We start from the raw sequence: 23,563 nt of genomic DNA, 5'->3' as shown, positions 1-23,563 counted from the left end.
CCATGAGATAAACTTGTCAAAAAAATGTAATACGAAGCTAATCAGTAGGAAACAATCAGACAAATCCAGAACATAGGACACTCCATAAGACAATCTGGACTCTTAAGGAAAAAAAAAAAAAGTCAATGTCAAAAAAAATAAAGGCAGGGAATGGATCCAGGTTAGAGACTGAAGTGTCAGAACACATACCGTCAATGATCCTTTCTTGGATCCTGGATTTAAAAAGCTACAAAGGACATGGGGAAAACTGAAGAAATCCAAATATGGACTGTACAGTAAGTAGATAACACGATGGTATCAATGTTAAATTTCTTGGGTGTGATAATATAGTGTGATTATACACAGTACTTCTTATTCTTAGGAGATACATGTTGAAGTACTTAGGGATGAAATATCATGATATTTGTCACTTTCAAATGGCTCAGGAAAAAAGTATATATTAATATATAGGTGGATACAGCCGATATTATAAAGTAGTAAGTGGTAAATCCAGGTGAATAGCATTCATGTATTAATTTTTCAACTCGTCTGTAGGTTTGAAATTTTGCAAATTTAAAATTTTGAAGGAAGGGTCTAGTCTTAGTCTGGCTCCCCTTACTTTCCATTCCGGCTTCATCAACCCCTTACATGTTATTACTCATTTAGTACTGGCTATTTAGGCCTGCTCTCCTCAACTGGTGAATTCTATCAAGGGTCAGCTTGGATGTCATCTCCTTTAGGTAACTTTCACTCACTTCTCAGGGTGGGCTAAGGACCCTGTTATAATATTCTGTGTTTCACTGCCATGAAGAAATTTCCAACTACTTGTTTCCTTCACTAGACTGCAGGTGCTAGAAGTTCTAGCACAGCCTTGACATAAGATAGGGCCTTCCATAAATGTTTGTGGTACACTTACCATCCAGAAACCCTAGAGGAACCAGGCATGGTTTAAATCCATAGGTATAAGGAGGAGGAGATAATTGACACTGATTGTACCAGGCATAAGATCAGGTAATTTATATTTACCATGTCATTCAGGTACGTAATTTTTAAAAGGAAGATTCTTATCAATGTATGTAAATTTAATATCCTACTGTTACAGGGTCAGTTTGTCCTTAGAGCACTTCTCTACTCTTTGCTTTACATTATGCTGTCTCTGCTTATTAGCTCTGGGCAAGTTGTTTAAACTCCAAGTCAGTTTTCACAACTGTAAAATGGGAGCAGTTCTTATCCTGCCTGTTTTACAACATTGTTAAAAACATCAAATGAAAATTGTTTAAGCAAACAAAGAACAGACACTGAGTAAATAGTCTACACTGTTTTCTCCCTTAACTTGTTCTCTTTCCAGCTTCCCAAGAAGGTTCTTCTACTCCTTAACCAGATAAAGACCAAATGGAAAAGAGAGTTCTCTGTCTACTACAAGGCTAACTTTACTTAGGTAACTCAGCAGATTTTTGGAGTGGGGTTGGGTTTTTATCTTTAATACCTCCAATATATTGAGAATCCACTATGAAATCAGAAGGCCCTAAGTAAGATAATATAGCTTATAAGGCTTTTAGGGAGTTTGTAATTTACTGCAAATGTGAAAGAAAATTTGTTATTGCAGTCAATTGATGAAAATTACAACATGTAATGGTTCAATAATTAATAAACAGTACATTCTCCCTATTTCTTTTGAAACTTAACAGAACATGCAGTTTTAAACTAAATTGATTATACAAATGGAAAAAAAAAAGCCATAAATATCACAGAACTTTGAAGTTTCCATGAGGAACCCACCCCTCTTTCAAAAAAAAAAAAAAAAATTCAAAGCATGGCAAACAGATTAAGAAGGCAAGCAACTGCTATATATACTAAGAACTTTTCTTCAGGCTACTTATTTTCCAAACTGGACAAAAGTCAAAATACTAAATTCATTTTTAGATTTAAAAATGCAATTTCCTGGTTCTGTTAGATCAGTTTCAAATCACATGCTTCTAGGAACCATGCAGTATAAGCAAGTTTAAAGGCATATACTCAAAAATTTATAGTAGTTTCATAAATTCTAAGCTACAATTTTATTCCCCATATTAACTCTAAGAGTTAGCACAGAGACAAGCTCACAGATTTCATATTTAATCTTTGGTTGCAATTGTTCCACCTGTTATCTAGCCCTCTAAGAAATAAAACAACAACAATGACAACATTTTGAGGTCTCAATCCACTTTACGAAAAGAAAGCTTTATGAAAAGCCTGAACAATGAATTTAAACATTAAGGAGAAAATGAGAAACGTTAGGTGTGTGAAGTAGGAAATGTTAATTTCATGCACTTAGGAACACACACTCACACCCCACAGTAGTAGAAGCAGTAGAAGAGGAAAACACTACATGTGTAGGGGTAGAAATATTTGTTACATCATGATGCTGGCTGGCGATGGAGGGTTGCCGCCTTAGAGCCCCCTGAATGGAACTTCCACTCTGGAAAGCATTCACTACATCCATCTGCAAGGAATCAGAGATTGTGACAGCTTGCTCAGCAAGAGAGAGAGAGAACAAGAGAAAGGACCATTCCATCTATCAACATATAAAAAGAAAAAGGCACTTTTTACAGAGCAGATAAATAGGCAAGAGTAGCATTTTGAGATGAAGGGGGGGGGAAGCTAGGAAAAAAGGAGCTTAGGGGCATATAGACATGTTCTTTCATAATCAGTTAAAAGTTTCACTCATTCCAGGCACCAGTACAATTTTTCAAAAGAATAAATTTTGTGGGTTGGGAAGGCTAGAAAGGAAGTAAAGGAGCACACTCGAACCTCCTCCCCAGGTCAAAAAGCCCTTGCTCCCAGCATCTCTCCTACCTCTCTACCAGGCCCATACCTGTGTTTGGATTCTGTTCAGACCTCTAAACCACAAGATTTGGCCACGCCGCAACTCCCTTTCAGCGTGATCAATCTCTTCAACATCTTCTGCTAATTCTTCCTCAGGTATTTCTTCCTTTTGTGTTCCATGACCAGCTTCTTTTAAGAATTTTAAGCGGCTAGTTGGAATTGTTGAAATAAGCTACAACATAGGGGAAAGAACTTAGAAATAAATCCTATCAAGTACAGTTAAACCGATCAATTTACTACTAAAGGTATTAAAAGTTGTGAGAGTAGCCAACTATCTTTACCAATGAAGCAATGAGGTCCTGTTGGTTAGTCTTTCTCTCCCAGAACAAAAAAAATATTCTTCTCTTAGCGACACAAAAGATTTAAGTTTCAAGGGTAAAAAGTTTTCCTGAATGGAAATTAACCTGATTACATTTTCCATATTTTATATAGGACATTCAAGACAGTTAATTATAAAACCATGCTTTGATATGCAACTTTATATTTCATTAATGCTGTTAAGAGTTCAATGAGAAAAAGCATATCAAAACTTGAAAAATCATCAAGATTACACTGAAAATAGTTTTGGTTATTAAATGTTATTTATTTTTGTAAAATGCAAACATTTAAAATTGTATTAACACTGATTGATAATGACACCAAACAGAAACAGATGCCCTAGGAAACAAAGAATACAAAAATCACCAATAAGTGTGTATTAGTATTAGTTTGTGTTAACAGCCACCTAAGGAAGTTGGGTTTATCAGGGAGAAACAAGCATGCAGTCAGATACAGAACTGCTCAGAGAACTTCTGGTCCAGCCACCTCATTTCACAGAGGTTAAACAGGCTCAGAGACATGGAGTGACTAAGAACCAAGGTCTCCTGACCACCAAAGCCAGTGCTCTCTCCACCATAGCACACTTAAAATCAACAGACAATGTCAACCATACAGCAACTTAAACTTGTTGGGTATGTATGCGGTATTGAATTTCCTCTTCCTGAAATCAGCCAGATTATCAGAAAACATTATGAAATAATCAGAATGGTAATCAAAAAAGAAATGTGGACCAAGTATGGGTCCTACTTAGAATATCTCTATTAATAATTACGTAACAGAGTAAGAGAAACCTCAGAACCTAGAAACAGAAGAAAAAAGGGAAATAAAAAGGCACAAAGATTGAGCTAAATTTAAGGAAAACCTGAAAGTTTGGTTTCAGTGACTTGCAGAATGACAATAAGTTAGCTCACAAATTATATACTGTAACATACGTTAACCTTCCTTTATGAAAACATTAGCATAGATTCTCTACCAGATAGTTTTACAGTAATAGTAATGGGCTTAAAATGAACAATGTATATGTCATTACCATTTACCTTTAAAAAATAATGACATGCATTTGCAAGTAGGCTGCCTATAGTTAAGATGAGGTATATCTCATTTTTCAGGCATTGTATTTTATATATACACTGTTAAAGCTACTCAATCCTAATAACCTAAAATATAATTCTGTGACCCTTACTTGCAGATATCATTATTTTTATAAAAACATTCTCTAAAGAAAGCTCAAGGTTTTTCCTATGCTATATTTTGGATTAAATTATATAACAAAATGAAATATACATTATTTTTACATTTTTGTAAAAAAGCTTTATTCTGAAAATGTAAAAATAGGTCATAGAATAAGATACAAATATTAGCATCCTAACCAGTTATAAATACATCTTTAATAAGAAATTAAAATAGTATTTGTATAGGCATAATTTGTAATAAACACACAACATCCCGGAACAAATACTACATTAAAAAAAAAATCCTTAAATTCCCTTTCTTGACCTAGAATGTTAACTATTTAGAATCAAGTAACAGAACTGACTAAAGAAAATACACACTAAAAATTAAAAAAAAAAATCACTTTAGGTTTGTACAAAAACTGATGAGATTTTTACCTGGCCCCAGAGTAATGTTCCCATTCCTAGGAATATTGACCATAGCCATTGTTCTATTGAAAGTTCTGAACAACTGAAAGGTTTTCCACCAAACTGCACAATTATTATCTGGAGGAATAATCGAGAGTAAGTTTATTTAAATGGTTTAAACTTAAAAATTCATATACTTTAATAAACACCCAAATTTATGTCCCTTAGATCTCAAGCTGAACAACCAGTATTCTGATAGTATAATAGTCACAGCTGAAAACAAGGCAACTGAAATAAAGTAAAATCTCTGCCCAATATTTTAAATGCATGAATATTTCATGTTCAAATTATGCTTCTATGAAATCAAAAATTCTCATGATCAAGAATAACTTTATACTGTTTCTGATATAACCCCAAATAACTACATTTCCCCTGTATTTAGTACAATTCTTTGAATAATTTATGCCTTTCACAAACAATAGTATACTTTTGTAGAAAAGACCATATGTTACGGAAAAGTGGACAAAATATGCAATCTTTTTTTCCATTCCACATAGTTGTTCATTCCTAGTTAACATTTAGATGTGTTAGGATAAATATGAAGAGACTTAGAGAGAAGAAAAGCAACTTGAATGTTTTATGAAATGTGGGCTAGCTCAGGTGGTATGCCCTCAGATTTGCTAGCCTTTATAAAGACAGTAAAGTCCAATGATGTGCATAAATTAAAATTCATAATACAGTGATATGTTTCCCTTCTTTTATTCTAAATGACCTAAAACAGTATGCATGGAAATATTAAGAATTAAGTAACATATTTACCCTTTTGTGAGTCTGACAGGCTTCTCTTTGATATGCCAGTTAAGTAGCTCCCAAATATTAAAATTGAAAAGAATAATTTTGGTAGTTAACATTAAAATTTTTTTTAAAGTTACCAATTCCATTCTGTTTAGCTCTACTTTATTCTAATTCAAGTGATATGTATTTATTTGTTAATTCTACTATTTTTTAAAGTCAAGATTATTTGTATACTTGTTCAGATAAAGTCCCAACTGGTTTGGTAGTAGCCCAATCAGTCAGATCGTAACAGATTTGACAGTTGGGTCCCGATTTTAATAGAGATATAAAACTGGAATAATTTTCTTCTGTAAACCAAGAAAATAATAAGCATGAAAAAACTCAATATTTATTTGTACAAATGTTCTTAATTTTTTTCATTTAAACTTTGTCCTTATTTTCTTATAGTAAGGGATAAGAAAAGAATATTAAGAGGTTGGGGAAACAAATCAATAATTAATGTGATGGGCTGATTTACTTCCATAAGACAAACCTTTCATTTAAGAGTTGGAAGAAATAAAATTGTCTAGTTAGTTGTGGCATTTACTTCTAAAAATTAGAGACAGAGTTTCTATATTCTTTAATATACACCTTGAATCAACATGATACTATACACATCAAAGCGACAGCTCCACACACACAGCTGTCACGTAATTTCTGGAACAAACTACGTTTTTACCTAATGTCTCCCATATAATCAAATTTGAAACTATCTTTTCCAATTACCCACCTGTATAACAAAAGTGCCCAAAACAATTGTGCAGAAGATGGCATTATTAAAGATTCCTTCAAACACATTTCTTTCACCATGAATTTTCCGGGCATTTATTTCATTGAAAAGTTGCATCAGCACAAAAGTATTAAAAACAATAGTATAATGTTCTGAAGGAGGAGCATGCAAAGGAGCATTTCTTCCACTATCAATATCAAAAAACTTTTCTCCTGAAAGAATGAAAAATTACTGTTTTGAAATTATCACATAAAATAATTTAACATTTTGGGGTTAACATTTAAAGGAAATATACAATAATAAAACTTAGCCAGAGCTTCTATTTCATCTGGAATGACAGCGTGGAAAGAGCTGGAAGGGATCTGGGATTATCTAGGACAACTCTCTTGTCTTATAGATGAGAAAACTGAAGCCCCAAAACACTACATTGATTTGCTTAAGATCACATATTTAAGTTAGTGGCAGAGCCAGAATAAGAAATCAGAACTCATTCCCCCCACCAACTATCTTTCATATTGCCTCCCAAAGTTTACTAAGCACCTACTAATGAAGAGGAGAAAATTAAAGATGAATGGAAAGTCAGGAATAGAACTTAGGTTCTTGAAAAATTTATAACATTAAAACATCTTAGATGATATTACTATAACTTGGAACAAACAATTAACTGAATCTTTATTAGACACTGAATTCTTACCAGCAAATAAGAGTGTAAAGACTACTACGAGTTGATAGAATGCATGACCCAAAATATTCTTCATCATTGTGCGTGAAATGAGAGGCTTATTTCTACCATAAGGTTTCCGAAGCAAGAGAGACTCAGTGGGTGGTTCCGTTGCCAGAGCCAGGGAAGCCAGTGTATCCATTATGAGGTTTACCCACAGCATCTGCACAGCCTTAAGCGGTGAATCCTAGAAAAGATATGTTTCCTAATACACATTCACAACTATTCAGGGACTCAGCAATTCTCAGGAAGCCTTGAGGACTTAAAAACTTAATGAACAGAACAGGATTATATTTTTATATCAATTAACCTAAAATATTAAGTTTCAGCTTATTTAAATATTTGAGTACTTTAAAAAGGCAGACTGTATACATTTTTGCTTTAAAATAAACAAGTTTTAATAAACAAATCGTCACCTACTTGAGTAATACAGGCGCCCGTGAAAGCAACAATCACTGCTACTACATTAACAGTAAGTTGGAACTGAAGGAATTTTGAGATGCTGTCATACACATTTCGTCCCCACATAACTGCTTTAACAATGCTTGTAAAGTTGTCATCTGTGAGAATAATATCAGACGCTTCTTTAGCTACGTCAGTTCCAGCAATACCCTGTTAAAAAAAATTCTATGAATTATTTTTTATTTATTTATTTATTTGTTCTGAGACAGGGTCTCACTCTGTCACCCAGGCTGAAGTGCAGTGGCGCAATCATAGCTCACCGCGACCTTAGACTCTTGGGCTCAAGTGATCCTCCTACCTCAGCCTCACAAGTAGCTGGGACTACAGGCGTGCACCACCATGCCCAGCTAATTTTTTTTTTCAGAGATGGGATCTTGCTATGCTGTCCAGGCTGGTCTGGAACTTCTGGCCTTAAGAAATCCTCCAGCCTTGGTCTCCCAAAGTGCTGAGATTATAGGCATAAGCCATCATGCCTGGCCAAATTCTGTGAATTATACTAAATCTTTTAAAAATAACTTTGAAATATTCAAAAGGATAATATATAATTAATAAAAATTTTACCATTATACCTAATAAATACTGACTTAAATTTATGCTAAAAGAAGGTAAGACAGTTATTCTAAGATATTGCTGATGAAGACATTCTGGCTTAGCAGGATCAAAAAATGAAACATTAAAAATAAAGTTCAAGTTGAGTTAAAAATGGAGGAATGAACAAAGGCCATTACTCAAGTTCCTTCTAAAAGTCACACAAAAAGGTGTATTAAAAAAAAAAAAAAAAACAACTCACAAGACAAAGTTAGAGGGAAAAGGAGATTCTAGCAAAACAAACAGACAGAAACCTAGAGGCTAGAAAGCAGAGAACTAAACGGTAAGTAACTCAGCAGACCCAAGAAATCTGAATCCTAAGCCAATGGTAGGGCAAGAAGAGAAATAATCTTTTTTTACACTACAGAACCCTCTCTAAAACTCAGGACTTGACAGCATCAGGTAGCACTGGAAGCAGTAGTGAAGGTAGGGATAAAAAAGAAAGATCTCTTGAAAGTCTACTGAAGACACTGAAGATGCCCTTAGCTTCAAACTAATTGACAACTATGTTGTCAATAGGAGAATGGGATAGATTAATAAATCATTGATTAATAAAAATGAGTGAACTACAACTACATGTAACAGATGAATCTCACAAACAATACTATTCTGAATAAAGAAGATGGACTCAAAATAACACATATGATTCTTTTGTACAAAGTTCAAAACTAGGCAAAAGTAATAATTTTCACAATACTGGTCATCTTTGCAGGGAGACAGGGCAGTAATTAGAAGGGAGTATGATTCATTCATAAAAATAATGAAAAAGTTTAACTCTTATGAATCCTGCTATGGTTTGAACATGCCCCCCAAACTTCATGTGCTGAAACTTAGCCTCCAACGCAACAGAGTTGAGAGGCAGGACCTTTAAGAGGTGATTAGGTCATAAAGGTTCTGCCCTCATGAATGGACTAATGTCATCATCCTGGGAGTGGCTGTCTTATAAAAGCGAGCTTGGCCCCCTCTTGCCTTTGTGCTCTCTTGCCCTTTCACCTTCTGCCATGAGATGACAGATAGCAGATGCTGGTGCCCTGCTCCTGGACTTCCCAGCCTCCGGAACTTTGAGCCAAAAGAAATTCTATGATTCACAAATTACCAAGTCTTAGGTATTCTGCTACAGCAACACAAAATGCATGAAGACAAATGCTTTCTCAGGAAGCAACTGGTGGACATGGCTCAATTAAATGAGGCAGTAAACCAAAAAAGATGATGCCACTGAATCCAGGAAGTACAAGATCCAACACAAGGGAGAAGTAAAGGAAATCCTTAGGTGTGGAGACTAACAAGACAGCCACGGCTATGCAATAAGTCTAGCAAACTGAGTCCTGATTAAAGCATGTCAAAAGATGTGAGACAGGGATCTTTAAGCCAGTGAAACTGGTAAAACTGCCAGAGGTCTCTGATGTATTAAAAGCAAAATTTGGGGGTGAATTAGTGTTAAGTACACAGAAAAACTAATCATAAATAAATACATAAAAAGGAAACAAATAAAAAAGACAACTTACAGGGAGGCAATACAAAAAGTTGTGCAAAGAAGGAAAAGTAATTATATATATAGTAGACCACATGGCTCAGCTTAGAACAGCATTTACAGTCACAGTGAGGACTGAATATTGATCTAACATAAATTATGATGTAACCTTACTGGAAGAATGATGGGATAGGTAGCAAGCACAGATGTACATGGGCTGAATGTGGTAAGGGTGCTTGTGTATGTGTGCCTGTGAAAGCACCAAGTCCTCATTTTCCGTAATGAAAGTCAGTAGCTAATGCCTTACATTTAAAACAGCAAAATCCACTAGAATTATGAGATTCAGAGATAGGAAGGTATACAACTAAGCAAAAGAAACAGCTAAAATAGCTGTTTTCCTCTGGGGAGACAAATTGGAGTGGAATAGATGGTATGAAGCAGGGGACTTTGCTATTAAGTCCTATAGAACTATCTGACTTTTTAAATGCTATGCATATGTTGCTTTGATAAACACAAAAACAAAGTTCAGATGAAACTTTTCTCAAAATAATGAAGAAATCACCTTAATTTAGAATCTTAGCCTCTAGTTCCTAATCTGAATATTTTACTGTTAATGTGCAGCATATTTAACACGTCCAAGCTCACCACGATTTCCTGATTCTAATTATGTCCATATTTTACAAATGCCATCACTCCCCTGTTCAAAATCCTTAAAATTTTAAAAGGTAACTCTAAGATGTTAATTGGTGTCCAAATAAAAACTAGTTCCATAGTCAAACAAGTCTGGGAAACTTTCAATCAAAAAAGGTTAAACAGCTTTTTTTATGAGCTTCTCAGAGTCGTATGTTAACATGCAGTGTGAGACTCTAAATTTATCTTACCTCCATCAAAAGTCTGCTTGAGAAATGCTGGTCTACAGGATAAAAGAACATATTCTTTATCTTGGTAATTCAAGGCCCTTTTCATGTGGCCCCCTGTGAATCCTCTCAGCTTGATAACTCACTGCAACACCACACCCTCTTCTAGTTAGACTGAACTACTTGTATGTAATTTGCTGATGAATGGGGCCTCCTGGCTGTCCTTTTCTACATGCTCTTCTCCCTCCCTCAGCTCAAATGGCACCTCTTCCAGAAGAACTTTGCTAGTCTCTACAGGCCGAGTTTGAGGACTTTTTTCTTGAGACAGTCAATGTATTGTGTTTAGTCCTTCATAGCTGTCACTACCCCATGATTATTTCCATGTGCTGTGAACCTTGAGGATGCAGCTATTATTCACCTCTAATGTTTCCAGACCAGAATACTAAAAACAGCATCTTAATATTTGGATAATGAACAAATGAATCCCTCATTAATTCAAATAAAGTTTAAAAAGACAGTATTTTAACTGACTTAGATTTTACTATCATAGATGTATTTGGTTATTGAAATACACCATGGTATTCAGTCTTTGATAATAGAAATATCTCTACACATGGTTAACTGGTTTTTTGTAAGAATAATATAATGTGACAAGGACTTTCTTTGACCAAAACTTGCCATGTAAATACTCATTATACTGTATTGTTTAGGGAATAATGATAAGAAAAAAAGGTCTGTACATGTTCAGTACAGATAGAACTACCCACTCCCCAACACCGTGCATATTTTTGACCTGCAGTTGGTCGAACCCACAGATGCAGAACCCACAGATATGGAAGAATGACTTTGCATCTAGATCACACACACTTTACTGACTAAGAGAATATGCTCTAAAATGCTATTTCTACCTGAAAAACAGGAGACATATTTAGAAAGAACTAATCAACAACAATATCTTGTGGATAACTAAAAGAAGTCTCTAAAACAATAAGTTTGTCTTTAAGTTTTAACTGAACAAATGCACAACCAAAGTAAATTCAAGCTTTAGCAGGAGTGGTTTTAAGTCTAAGCCATTAAGCACTTATTCTATTTTTGAAATAAATTTAGATTTTTGATGTTATCATTAAAGAAAAAAAAGTAGTACAATTGGGCCTAAAACCTTCAGAGCTTAAGAAAACACAAACCAACTAGTCATTGTACTATATGTTTTTTTGCATTACTATATTTACCTGTATTTATTTAAAGCCTATAGTATCTGCCTTACACTCAGGTTTTGGGAAGAAAGCTTTTTTATTTTAAAACACATTCTACATAACTGCCTTCCCGGCCAGCTGTCTGGATGAAAGTTGCAATAAGAATCCTGCTAAATGCTCAGGAGTAGCAGTGAGTGATCCTGTGTTCCTAAAGGGAATGATCTTGTTTGCTTAAAGCAAAAGGAAAAGTGCTTAATTATTCCTCATCTCTTTTCAGCTACACATAAACATTCTCTCATCTAAAAACCTTTAGGGCTAGACTGTGATTGAGAATTCAAAGTCTCTCATATTTCAGAAAGATGAGGCACATATCCTGTGTCATAAATCCTCCCAAAAGTGGTGAGCACCCCATAAAACCCTATTAATATCTCTATAAGTATTCACAACAAGTTCTAAGACACATAACAGCTTCACATTAGTTCGGAACAAGTGTTGTAGCCAAATGAGTCTGCTGTAAATTTAGGTAAAAAATTTCAATTTTATGATAGTTTTAGATTTAAGAACTGTCTTGGATTTAAGAACTGATTATGGACTTGTATTTTCCAAAACTAGAATAAAACTGAAAGAAAATAAAATACTTAAATTGAGGATGTGGGGAAAAACAAGTAGATTTTTTTCCAATCAAAAAAGATTACAACCATATATAAAATGATGACATTTAATTACTTCTTTTACTTTCTTTCTTTTTTTTTTTTTTTTAAAGAGTGTCTTGCTCTGTTGCCCAGGCTGGTCTCAAGCCATCCTCCTGCCTTAGCCTTCTGAGTAGCTGGGATTACAGGCAGGTGCCAGTGTGCCTGGCTCCATTATGCTTTAAAAGACATTTTCATTTCAGTGGAAGATTCTCAATTATAGTTTTAATTTGAATACACATAACTGTCCTAAGCCCGTGTCCTGCTTAAGAGGGCTCTGGTAATGTTCAGATGAGATAATAGACATTTAAAAATTAAACAGCGTACAAGGTAAACGTATGACATTATTACAATTGTTCAAAAGGAATCATCTTCTAGTCAGATTTCATGTAAACTGGTTAGACTCATAAACCAATTTGGGCTTTTTAATTATCCATCAAATTAATCTTGAGGGACAGTGTTTAAAATCAATAGTATTTTAGTCAACAAATAAACAAACAATCCAGCCAGTAAATTACATCTGAATACTTGAATAAATAAATTCCTACCATTGCAAATCCAACATCTGCTTTCTTTAGAGCTGGGCCATCATTTGTACCATCACCAGTTACAGCTACAACCTGGCGTTGTTCTGAGACAGTGCTGTCAATTATACCTTAAATAAAAGTAAATATTTGTGCTGTGAAAACATTTTCTTTAATAAGGTGATTCTGCAGAATATCCTGACTAGTCAGTTTATAGACTCAAGGTTAAAAATAAACAATTAAACAAACATGGAAATGGAAACTGCTTAGATATTACATGAAGACCAACTCCAGAAATTATGGTTATATTAGGAGCAATATCCTGTTACCACTGAAAATAAACACAATTCATCTATGATATCAAAAGAAAATGTATTTAGATTTTATATCCATGACTCAATCTAATATTCAGTATCTATAATTATTTCATGAAGCAGAACATATTTCTGTATTAAGAGATTGTGAAATAACAATTGTGAAAAATCTACTCACCTTTAACCAGTGTATGTTTATCAGTAGGAGATGATCTTGCAAGAACTCGAAGCTTTGGCCAAATCTTGTCTATCCGCTCTTGCTCAATCTATAAATTTTTATCAAAGTTAAAATGTGCCCAAACCTAGTTTCATAAACCCAAATCAGCTATCTAGCATATTTATCAGCAGTTCTCAAAGTGTGGTCAATAGACTAATAGCATCAGGAACTCCTGGGAACTTGTTAGAAATGCAAATTCTTGCGCAAGGCCCCAGGTCTACCTTAGCTGGGGTGGGGCCTAGCAATCTGTTTTAACAAGCTCTCCAGGTGACTCTGATGTATACTCAAACCTGAAAACCACAGCTATATGTATCACTGTAAGATCAAATTTTAAAAATCTCTCTATTGCTTGTGAAAATGGAACTTTCATAACTTAGCATAAAAAATACAGAGTTTGGGTTCCCCTAAAATATGCCCCATAAGCCTTTCCAACCTCATCTCCCATTTCTCCTTCATATGTACTGTACTTCTGAAATTGGCCTAGTCTCACTGCCACTACTTTCAGAAAACACAGCAAGAAGTGCTCACTCCCTTTAGAGCTAAATTTTTTTATTACTTGTCACTTCTATCTCCCAGAATAATAGTTTTTGGTTTCTTAAAGCGTAGCTTGCATTTATTCATGCATGGTGCCTAACATAATGCATATTCAGTATGTACATGTTGAATGAAATTCTTAATATACTAAAAATTTGTCAACTAAAAAAACTAAAAAAAAAAAAAAAAAAATTCTTACCTCTCCCTTTTCATTTCGTATTCTTCTGTTAAAGTCTTTACCTTCTAGGCACAGAAAATCTTCCCCAGGATGTAAAATACCACATTTAGTAGCAATAGCCCGAGCAGTATTAATATTATCACCAGTGACCATCCGCACAGTAATTCCAGCCCTCTGACATTTTTTTATTGCATCTGGCACCTGGTTTACGTAGGAAAAAAAAAATCATATTATGAAAGAAAATCAGTATTTCCAGAGGAAAAAAGATCCCACTGCACAAATATGCATTACTTTATAGTCCCACAAATAATGACAATGATATATATAATGACAGTGATGATGACTGATTTCATCTCAAGATATTCAGTGTTTCTTGAATTATTCCTAATAATCTCTTCCTTCTTATTCCATGGCTACAGTCTTAGCTCAGGCTTTATTTTCAGTTGTCATCCTACTCAATTTGTTTACATTATTTATTTACTGAAGGTTTTTTAAAGCACCTGTTCCCTGTGGTAACTACTAGGCATTTCTTTTCTGGCTGGCTTTCTACCTTTCTGGTTTTACCGCCCAGATCACAGCAGAATAAAATGTTTCATTTTTTTTTTCTTTCGGGTTAAAGGTGGCTTTCATTTTTTCCCAGTCCATTTGTTTTAAGGGTTACCTGCTGCCATACCTTCAATTACCATCTATATGCTAATAATTTTCAAATCTACATCCTGTCCTTACACCTTACACCTGTTGAGAACAGAATTCATAGTGCTACCTGCAAAGTGGATATTAATTCAGGTGTCTAAAAGGGAAACCATGTTTCCCTTACTTTTCTAGCGAAACTTAAGGGTCATCTCCCTTCCCCTACATCTGTAAAGGGCAATGAGTCCTATGGATTCTACTGCAAATCTTCCCTGAATCCTGTCTCTGTTGTTTGTTGCCTGACCTATTGCAATGGTTTCTTAGTTGGTATCCCTGCCTTCATGTTTGTTCCTCCTTTAAAACACCCAATATACTTGATGGTAGAATTCTTTTTCTAACACACTAATATACTTCCTTAAAAATATATGATTCCTCAACTGTTATACATAAACTACAAAGTTCTCAGTATAACAGAGTATCATAATTTGGCCTCAGAACAGTTTTACAGATTTATGTACAATTTTTCTTACACACAAGTTGATAGATGAATAGTGAACATACTATTTCTGTGTCTCTGCTACGCCAATTCCTTTTTCCTAGAAAATCCCTATCTCCTCTTCTCTAACCAGAACGTCCATACTAATGCTACTAGAGCAAAGACTGCAAATTCAAATACCTACAGGGACATGCAGGTAACATAAATGAGGAAAAGATGCTGAAAAATAACAAACCTGAGATATATGTCTAATGAGATACTCAGCTCTAGCCTATTTTTGCCATGGTGGACATGAAAGCCCTATGTTAGCAGAACCTACAATTTCAAGAGAAAGAAGAAATCCAGATTTGTTTCTAATCCCTTAATAGTTAATGTTGTACACACATGTGCATGCACAACTTGAGTGCAGGCTAAATTTGGCCTGCAGGTTGCCTGTTTGCAACTTCTATTCTATAATAAATCCAATTTAAATGTAATTTCTCTGGAGCTTTCTTGGCCTACCTACCAAACAAAATTGCACCTTCATCTTATACATACCTCTATTATTACATCATATTATATTATAGTTATTTGTTTACCTGAATCCTCAGCAAGTCAATGAGCTGCTTGAAGGTAAGACCTTTACCTTATCTCTGCACCACCAATGTCTAGTACAATGCCTTTCATTCACTGAACAAAAGTGCATGGCATATAGCCAAAGCTTAGTATTTATTGAACTACTGAATTAAGTATCTTTGGGGAAATAGGCACCAAAGGGGCATTTTCCAAAGGATGCACATATCATGACTTAAACATGCATGCAATGTAATTACCAGCAACTTAAATAAATCTATAAATTTTAAGATTTACATTGTGAAAGTATTTTCCCTCCACCCAAATCACTGGACGGGGACCTCACTTGCATTCACTCAAACTAATATTTATTGAATGCCAGGCATTGTGCTAGCTCCTAGTGTTGAAGTGGTAAGCAAAAGGACAGAGCCTGTTTATAAATTTTCTCAAAAAAAAAATCAATTATTTGATTTTGACAACATTAATCTGCTATATAAATGTAATTTATCTCCTGATATCTCATTTGAGATAAAATGTGTCTTAATTTTTTATATCTAAACAGTTACTGATTAGGTAGCATACTAGGATCATCTGGAAAAGAAATCAATGAGAAAAGGGAGAAACTGGTTTTGGGCTAAAACTATGTGGCAAGTAATATTTAAGAAAGGCACATTAGGCCGGGCGTGGTGGCTCACGCCTGTAATCCTAGCACTCTGGGAGGCCGAGGCAGGTGGATCGCTCGAGGTCAGGAGTTCAAGACCAGCCTGAGCGAGACCCCGTCTCTACTAAAAATAGAAAGAAATTATCTGGACAATTAAAAATATATATAGAAAAAATTAGCTGGGCATGGTGGCGCATGCCTGTAGTCCCAGCTACTCGGGAGGCTGAGGCAGTAGGATCGCTTAAGCCCAGGAGTTTGAGGTTGTTGTGAGCTAGGCTGACGCCATGGCACTCACTCTAGCCTGGGCAACAAAGTGAGACTCTGTCTCCAAAAAAAAAAAAAAGAAAGGCACATTAATATTTACTGACTGCTACTGATCATCAAATACTTCCAACTTAAAATTCACAAACTACCTCCCCTTTTATAGATAAGGAACTAAAGCAAGGCCAAGGACCTATGCACATGCAATGAAACTGGATTTGTTTGGATATCTAACTATCCAAGATTCCCTATACCAGAACTGTAGAGTCCAGAACAGTCACTCCGAGAAAGCTGTTTCATATTATCTCACTTTAGTACAACAGTATTCATCTCACATCTCATTTTGTAATAATGACAAAAATAAAGTGTCACTCACATGTTTTAAAAAAGATAAAACTCTCCATCAATCTCGATGCCAAGAGGTAATACATAATAGGTAATACATTTTCCAAAGAACAAAAGTTGTAGATGTTCTGATTTAATATTATATTAAGATTTAAGCCATAAGTAAATATATAAAACTTTTAATGATTTTCCTGTGACCAAAGGTTAGAAAACATTACTCACTTGAATGTTTCACAAGCATTTGAAACCATAAAATGCAAAACTAAATTTATCTTGATCTCTCAATAGCCTGCTTTTTCAGATTCTCTTATTCCATTGGTAATACCCTATCACCCACCAAGTTATGCAAATTAGAGACTGGTTCCATCTCCTCTATGAGACTTCTAATTGTGGCAACCTCTCTCAAGCCCTCTTCCCTAGCTACACACTTTCCCCAAACTAAAAGATCTTCTTTAGTTTCACAGGTGATTTCTCCAGACTAGACCACTTTCAGGCTCTGAGGTCCAAATGCCTACTTGATATACATTTGGATGTCTCAGATACCTCAATAATGTCAAAAACAGTACACTCAAACCCAGCTTATTAATTCCTATTGGTTCTACCTCAATTTACTTTGAAATCACCCCTTTCTTTCCATCTTCCCTACATAACTGTAGGCCAAGCCGTGATCATCTCTTGCCTGGGAGCACTGCAATAATCTTATTAGCTTCTCTGCTTCTACTCCTCTTTATCTGTAATCCCTTTCTTACACAGTACCCCAAATAGTATTTTAACAACATAAATCATGTCACTTCTCAACCTGAATTTTAGAATAAAATTCAGAATGCTTGTGGCCTAGTAAGGCCAGAGATCATCTCATTTCCTCCTTCTTTACACTTATAGCCACACTGGCCTCCTTTCCACCTTTAAAATAGCTAAATACTTTTCTCACTTTCAGGTCTCTGCATTTTTTGACTAGAATGCTCTTCTTACAGCCATTTACATAGTGGCTCATTGTGAGCTCCATCAGATTTCAACTCAAATGCCATATCCTCAGAAATTCCTAATCTAGTCTCCTTCAGTTACTTTATTTCACTACAATGTTCATATCCTTTATAGCCCTTATTGTATTTGAAATTGTCTCATTTAATATCACCCCTCCCATATGCCATTCAAAATAAAAGGCCTATGATTGCAGGGACCAAGTCTCACTCCTCATAGAATTCATTTTCACTTGACATACTATCCATGTGTATCTATCGTTCTAACTATTTAGCTGTCTTCTTCCTCTAGAATATAAATCTCATGGCTATTTTTGTCACTGCAATATTTCTAGTTCCTAGAAGAGTACCAGCACTACACATTAGGTGTTGAATCAATTAGTTGATAAAGTCACTGAACAAAAGCAGTTTTTGTGTTTGTGCTTTTATGTATGTTGCTTCTTTGCTCAGAATGTACTTACTGCTCTCTCTACAGTCTAGCTAATACTTCCTTATCCTTTAAGACTCAGATCAGATAATTAACCTTCTGGGAAGTCTTACTTGACCCCTCCAGTGGTTAATATAGCACAGTGGTCTTTTAAGCACATATGTTATAGACAGAGCTGGGATTTGAACACATTAGGCCTAAGGTCTAAAGCTCTATACATCTTAAATTTTAAAAAAATCTGTCAAGTGAGGGTAGTATTATTCATATCTCAAAGGTATGAAATAATACATGTAAAGCACTTGGCATAGTATCTACCACACAGCAAGAACTCAAGAAAAAGATGCTATTACTTTAGACTAGGTTGGGAGCTCATGTTCTCTGCTCATATAGCATATTCTGCATATATACAGCAAGGTACTAACATCCTGAGTTGTAATTATCATGTGTTTGTCCATCCCCACTCAAGACAGTAAGTTCTTTGAGACCAGGGACCAGATCTCAAAACTCTTTGCATCTCCAGTACCTATGATAGTGCCTAGCACACAGCAGTTGCTTAAGAAACTCAAAAAAACCAAATAGAAAAAAAATGATTTAAAGAATAAAAGCAAAGTCTAGGATTGCATGCCATTCAATATGGTTAGCCATTTACCAGATGTTTAAATTTGAATTAAATAAAATTTAAAACTTCAATTTTCAGTTGCACTAGCCACACTTCAAGAACTCAGCAGTCACACATGGTTAGTGGCTACTCTACTGAACAACATACAGAACATTTCTATCATCACAGAAAGCTCTATAGACAGTTCTGGTCTAGAGCCTGTGAAAACAAACAACTTAATGGCATCTACTATTTAAGATAAATAAATATCAATTGAAAAACCTACCCAGTTTAAGGCACTGTGCTAGGTTATGGTGCTATTAACACACAGGATTCTCAAACAGAAGCTAATTAAAAGCCATAAAAAGGTAGCATATGTACCATAAGCACTGTTTCACTTATCTTGGGTTCACAGAGAAAAATAAAATCACAAACACCAAGATTTTTACTAGAAAACTGGTTATTGTTAAGGCCTAGATCCTCTATAGTTATGAGATTCTGCACATGCAGAACACAGAATGTTTCACCACCTCAGGTCTCACAGGATCTTCAATCCCCACAACAGCAATGCATGTAAGGCCGGTGACAATATCATTTTCATTATCCCACTCTGGTTCTGGTTCTCCTGCTGGAAAATCTCTGAATGCAAGACATATGGTTCTCAAGCCTTCCGATGCCATCGGTTCAATCACAGTTTTTACAATATCATCACGGTCCCTTGGTCTGAATACTTTTGCCTCACCATTAGCACTCAAGATTTTGAAACACCTAAAAGGAAATGTTGAATCCAAATATCAATAATTAATAAAAATAATGGTTAATGCCATCTAAGTGAACTGGAAGGGCTAGAAATCATGGGAAATGATATCTGGAATTTAGAGAATTACATATGCTGCATTTTTACAGACTTGTATCATATTTACTTTTCACTTTCCCCATCACAAAACACTTCTAATCTGTATGGTTCTCATTTGATAGTTCTTCATTTTATCACTTACTCTAGAAATTTTCTAAACCTTCTCTTTTGGAAATGCAGTGCTTTTAAATATTTACAAAGAATCCTTGGAATACACTATATACCTCACCATTTTGGTATGGAACTAGGCATTAATTTTAATTAACAAAATAATCACAAATATTGTCTTCTTTTAAAGTAAAAGGCTACGTTCAGTCAACTCCTTACCTGAGATGTTGTTTCATCACCTATATTGTTTTAACCGTGAAGAAAAATAACTTATTGTTAAAATAAGGATTCTATCAGAGTGAGAGATAATGCTAAAATAGTTTTATTTTTAGTGACACTAACTATAACCTTTTAATTATGTACTAAATAAAAATCACACTGTTCACATCCCTATTGAAAGTTTGTTTTTCGCAATGCCTCTATATACTCCTCTCCCTTGTTGATGCTACCTCTTCCTGCTTCTATGGAGAAAATTCCCAAATCCACATCTTCTGCTTTGACTGTTTTCCAAAACTTCCCATCACTGCTGAAAAATTCCACCCAGATGTTGTCCTGGTACCTTAACCTTAATGCACAAAAGACTGGAAGTCACCTCCTCATTGCCAATATAATAGGTATCAATGTTATCTCAAGCATTTTGATGTAAGTCTAAAATTTCACCTGAATATTTACTTTTTCATTATCTATATACTATTAATAGCTCCTAAGTCCTATTATTTCTCCTCTGAACAGTCTCCTGAATGTTTCCACTGTTTATTTCCCCGCTACTACCTACTTCTGGTTCTTACTTCAAGCTAGAGCTATTGTAATGGCAATAGCCTTTCAACTGATATTTATCTCCAGTCCATCCTCCCCTCCCCACATTCACTTTATTCCCTGATGCAAGAATTACCTTCATCAGGATGATTCCACTACCTGATGAAAAAAGTAATTCAGTTGCATTATCTGGCTTATTTAATTAAATTTTAACTGCTCAGCCTAACATTTATGAGTCTCTACAACAAAATGTAAATATTACTGTGGTAACACTTATTGTATGCTTACTCTACACCAGGCTCCGTGCTAGACATTTTACATGTATTATTTTATTTCACGGTCGCAGAGATGGTGGTCATCACTCCCTTTCTCAGTGGAGGAAAATGGAAGCTAAGGGAAGAATCTGCCCACATACCAAAGCTAGTTAGTTACAGAGGAGTCAAAGCTTGATTGGTTTTGATTCAAAAATCTCTCCTACACCATCTGTCTACCAACGAGCAAGCCAGAGATGAGACAGATTTCTAACCTGTCACAGTGAAATCAGATAACTAAGTGTTCCGTGGAGACAAGAAAGCTCTACACGGCCTGTGTGCTACAAAAGCCCATCATGACCCAGCTGAACTACATGACTACATTCTCCCAATATGACCTGCAAATTCCCATCTCCTTTCCTCTATTGTGGCTTCTTTCACCTTGATGTTCTCACTTCATACTAACATCCACCTTAAATGCCACCTCCCTACAGTGTGATCTCTCACCTGAAAACTTGGTACCCATTTATCATACGTGGCCTTTTCAGTTATTTATTTACATACTTGTCTGTTAAACCTGTTAGAATACAACTGTCGAGTGATCACTAAGATAATATTGGCTTATAATCCACATGTAAGCAAATTAAAAGTAGAAATATTTTAAATATTATAATTTCAAATGAATTCCAGTTTTCAAAATTGCTCTTTAAAGATTTAAACAGTTCTCTACTTCTCTATTGGAATTAAAGAAACCAAAATAATTCCAACACTTTTAATAACAGATAAACTTTAGGGAAATTATATGGAAACATATAATTTCAAAATTGAAGTTACCAGTTTCTAAAAGGACAGTAAAAAAGATTAGTATTCAAAATGACAGGAGATATTTAAATATGACACTGCAGTACCATAATATGATAAACCTCACTTTGATACAAAAGGGAAATTTTCAAAATCTAGTTTTTACACTTTGCTATTCTAAAAATTAATCTATAATTCATTTATTACATTTTAGTCTACTATCTACAAAGCAGTACTGAAGACATAAACTTGAGTTTTGCTCCCCAGAAGGCTTTTACTTTTAATGATCCTATGTAACGATGAAATCAACATGTCCAACAACAAACATCAAAGTTTACTTCATTCAGTCTGCCAGACTGAATGTAATGGGCTTATTTTCCCTATAACACAATACTAAGACACAAAAGAAGCTAGCGTGTGAAAATGGCAGAATACTACGGGCAAATACCTGGATACCATAAAATATGCTAAAAAAACTCTGAGGTCCTATCAAATGCCCAATGTTCACAAAAAGAAAATAACAACAACATAGTAGGTATTCCATAAAGCAACTATAGTCAGCAATTTATTGATCTAAGCATTTTACTCTTACTTTTTCAGAATTATCTCAGATGCACCCTTGCTGAATATTCGATAACTTCCATCTGAATTTTTCAGGACAGTACTCATGGACTTCCTAACAGAATTGAAGGTGTAGACTTTGTACAGTGCTTCTTCTGGTATTTCATTTCTAACATCCTGATAATCCCGTTTTAAATCCAAAAGAAGTCCCAACAAGGCACATTCAGTTTTATTGCCAACATGACGAGGTAATCCACCCTCTTTCTCTGGTGGCTATAAGAGAAAAAGGTTTAGAAGCTAGCATCATCTTGTTTCTCTATGAAAGCTTAATTAATAATGTAAAACAGAATAAAACATTCTAAAACAAAATTATATAGGAAATGTCTACTAATATCAGCATTTCAAAGAAGGACACAGAAAAGTAAAGGTAGAAAGAAGCTTGGGGTGAGAATGACACGGACTCCAATCTCATCCCTGCCAGTTACTAGCTACGTGAAATTTGGCAATTACCCAACTGCTGTGGTCCTTGGCTTCAGCATCTGTAAAACAGGAGCACTTATGACCCCAAAATTAAATGACATAAGATGTATAAAGTTTATAGTTGTTTCCTGATACAGAGTGGGACTTAATTTTAATTTCTTTCCTTTCCTCTTTCTGTATATTAAATAATTCCAAATGAAATTTGCTTCACCAATTTTTATGGATTAAAATAAAAGTATATGCATTAAAATAAAGTACTGTTGTCTTATATGTATTGAAAAGCTTTATTTCCTTCATAGTGCCTTCACAAATACTACCTCATATAATCATTACAATGGTATTAAGGGCAGATATGATTGTCTTTACTTGACAGTTAAAGAAAGCAGAGTTCAAACATTCAGCTAGTAAAAGGCAATGCTAGATCTAGACCCAAGATCCCATAAGTTTCCAGTCCAGTCATCCAATTCATGTATGTCTTCACTAATTAAACAACTTTTGTTTTTGTTCATGGTCTTCATCCATAAATCACTAGAAGATACATCAAGTCAAACATAACTTTCACACTTTCTATTATAAATAAAATTTTTAAAAGTTGCAAGGTTAAAAATGTTTCATTCTAAGGTGGCACAAGTCTAGAAGTACTATATTGTGTCAGATCTAAAAAAGTGTAAGGACCAACTCATTGGTAGGAACTACTGAGAAACCAAGTAACAGAGAATACAGCAAGCATATTTAAAACATGTTTA

At 34.8% G+C, this 23,563-nt stretch overlaps 1 protein-coding gene across 3 annotated transcripts in view; it reads right to left on the bottom strand.

Moving 5' to 3' along the window:
* The window catches only part of ATP2B1 (ATPase plasma membrane Ca2+ transporting 1), a 115,944-nt gene that overhangs the window by 9,092 nt on the left and 83,289 nt on the right, over positions 1-23,563 (bottom strand). For 2 of the 3 annotated variants that reach the window (XM_045553266.1, XM_045553267.1), the window contains exons 11-20: positions 22,369-22,610; positions 19,535-19,772; positions 14,076-14,255; positions 13,304-13,391; positions 12,836-12,942; positions 7,448-7,639; positions 7,001-7,214; positions 6,307-6,518; positions 4,773-4,880; positions 2,834-3,016 (exon numbers count right to left, since the gene is read on the bottom strand). In XM_045553266.1, the coding sequence (XP_045409222.1) occupies positions 2,834-3,016; positions 4,773-4,880; positions 6,307-6,518; positions 7,001-7,214; positions 7,448-7,639; positions 12,836-12,942; positions 13,304-13,391; positions 14,076-14,255; positions 19,535-19,772; positions 22,369-22,610 (1,764 nt within the window). Of the gene's footprint in view, positions 1-2,347; positions 2,462-2,833; positions 3,017-4,772; positions 4,881-6,306; positions 6,519-7,000; positions 7,215-7,447; positions 7,640-12,835; positions 12,943-13,303; positions 13,392-14,075; positions 14,256-19,534; positions 19,773-22,368; positions 22,611-23,563 lie in introns of all 3 variants that reach the window. The other variant, XM_045553268.1, reaches the window with a different exon arrangement.

This window comes from Lemur catta, chromosome 6 (genome assembly GCF_020740605.2).
Source record: "Lemur catta isolate mLemCat1 chromosome 6, mLemCat1.pri, whole genome shotgun sequence".
Lineage (NCBI taxonomy): Eukaryota > Metazoa > Chordata > Mammalia > Primates > Lemuridae > Lemur > Lemur catta.
This window is presented reverse-complemented; position numbering and strand designations above follow the sequence as displayed.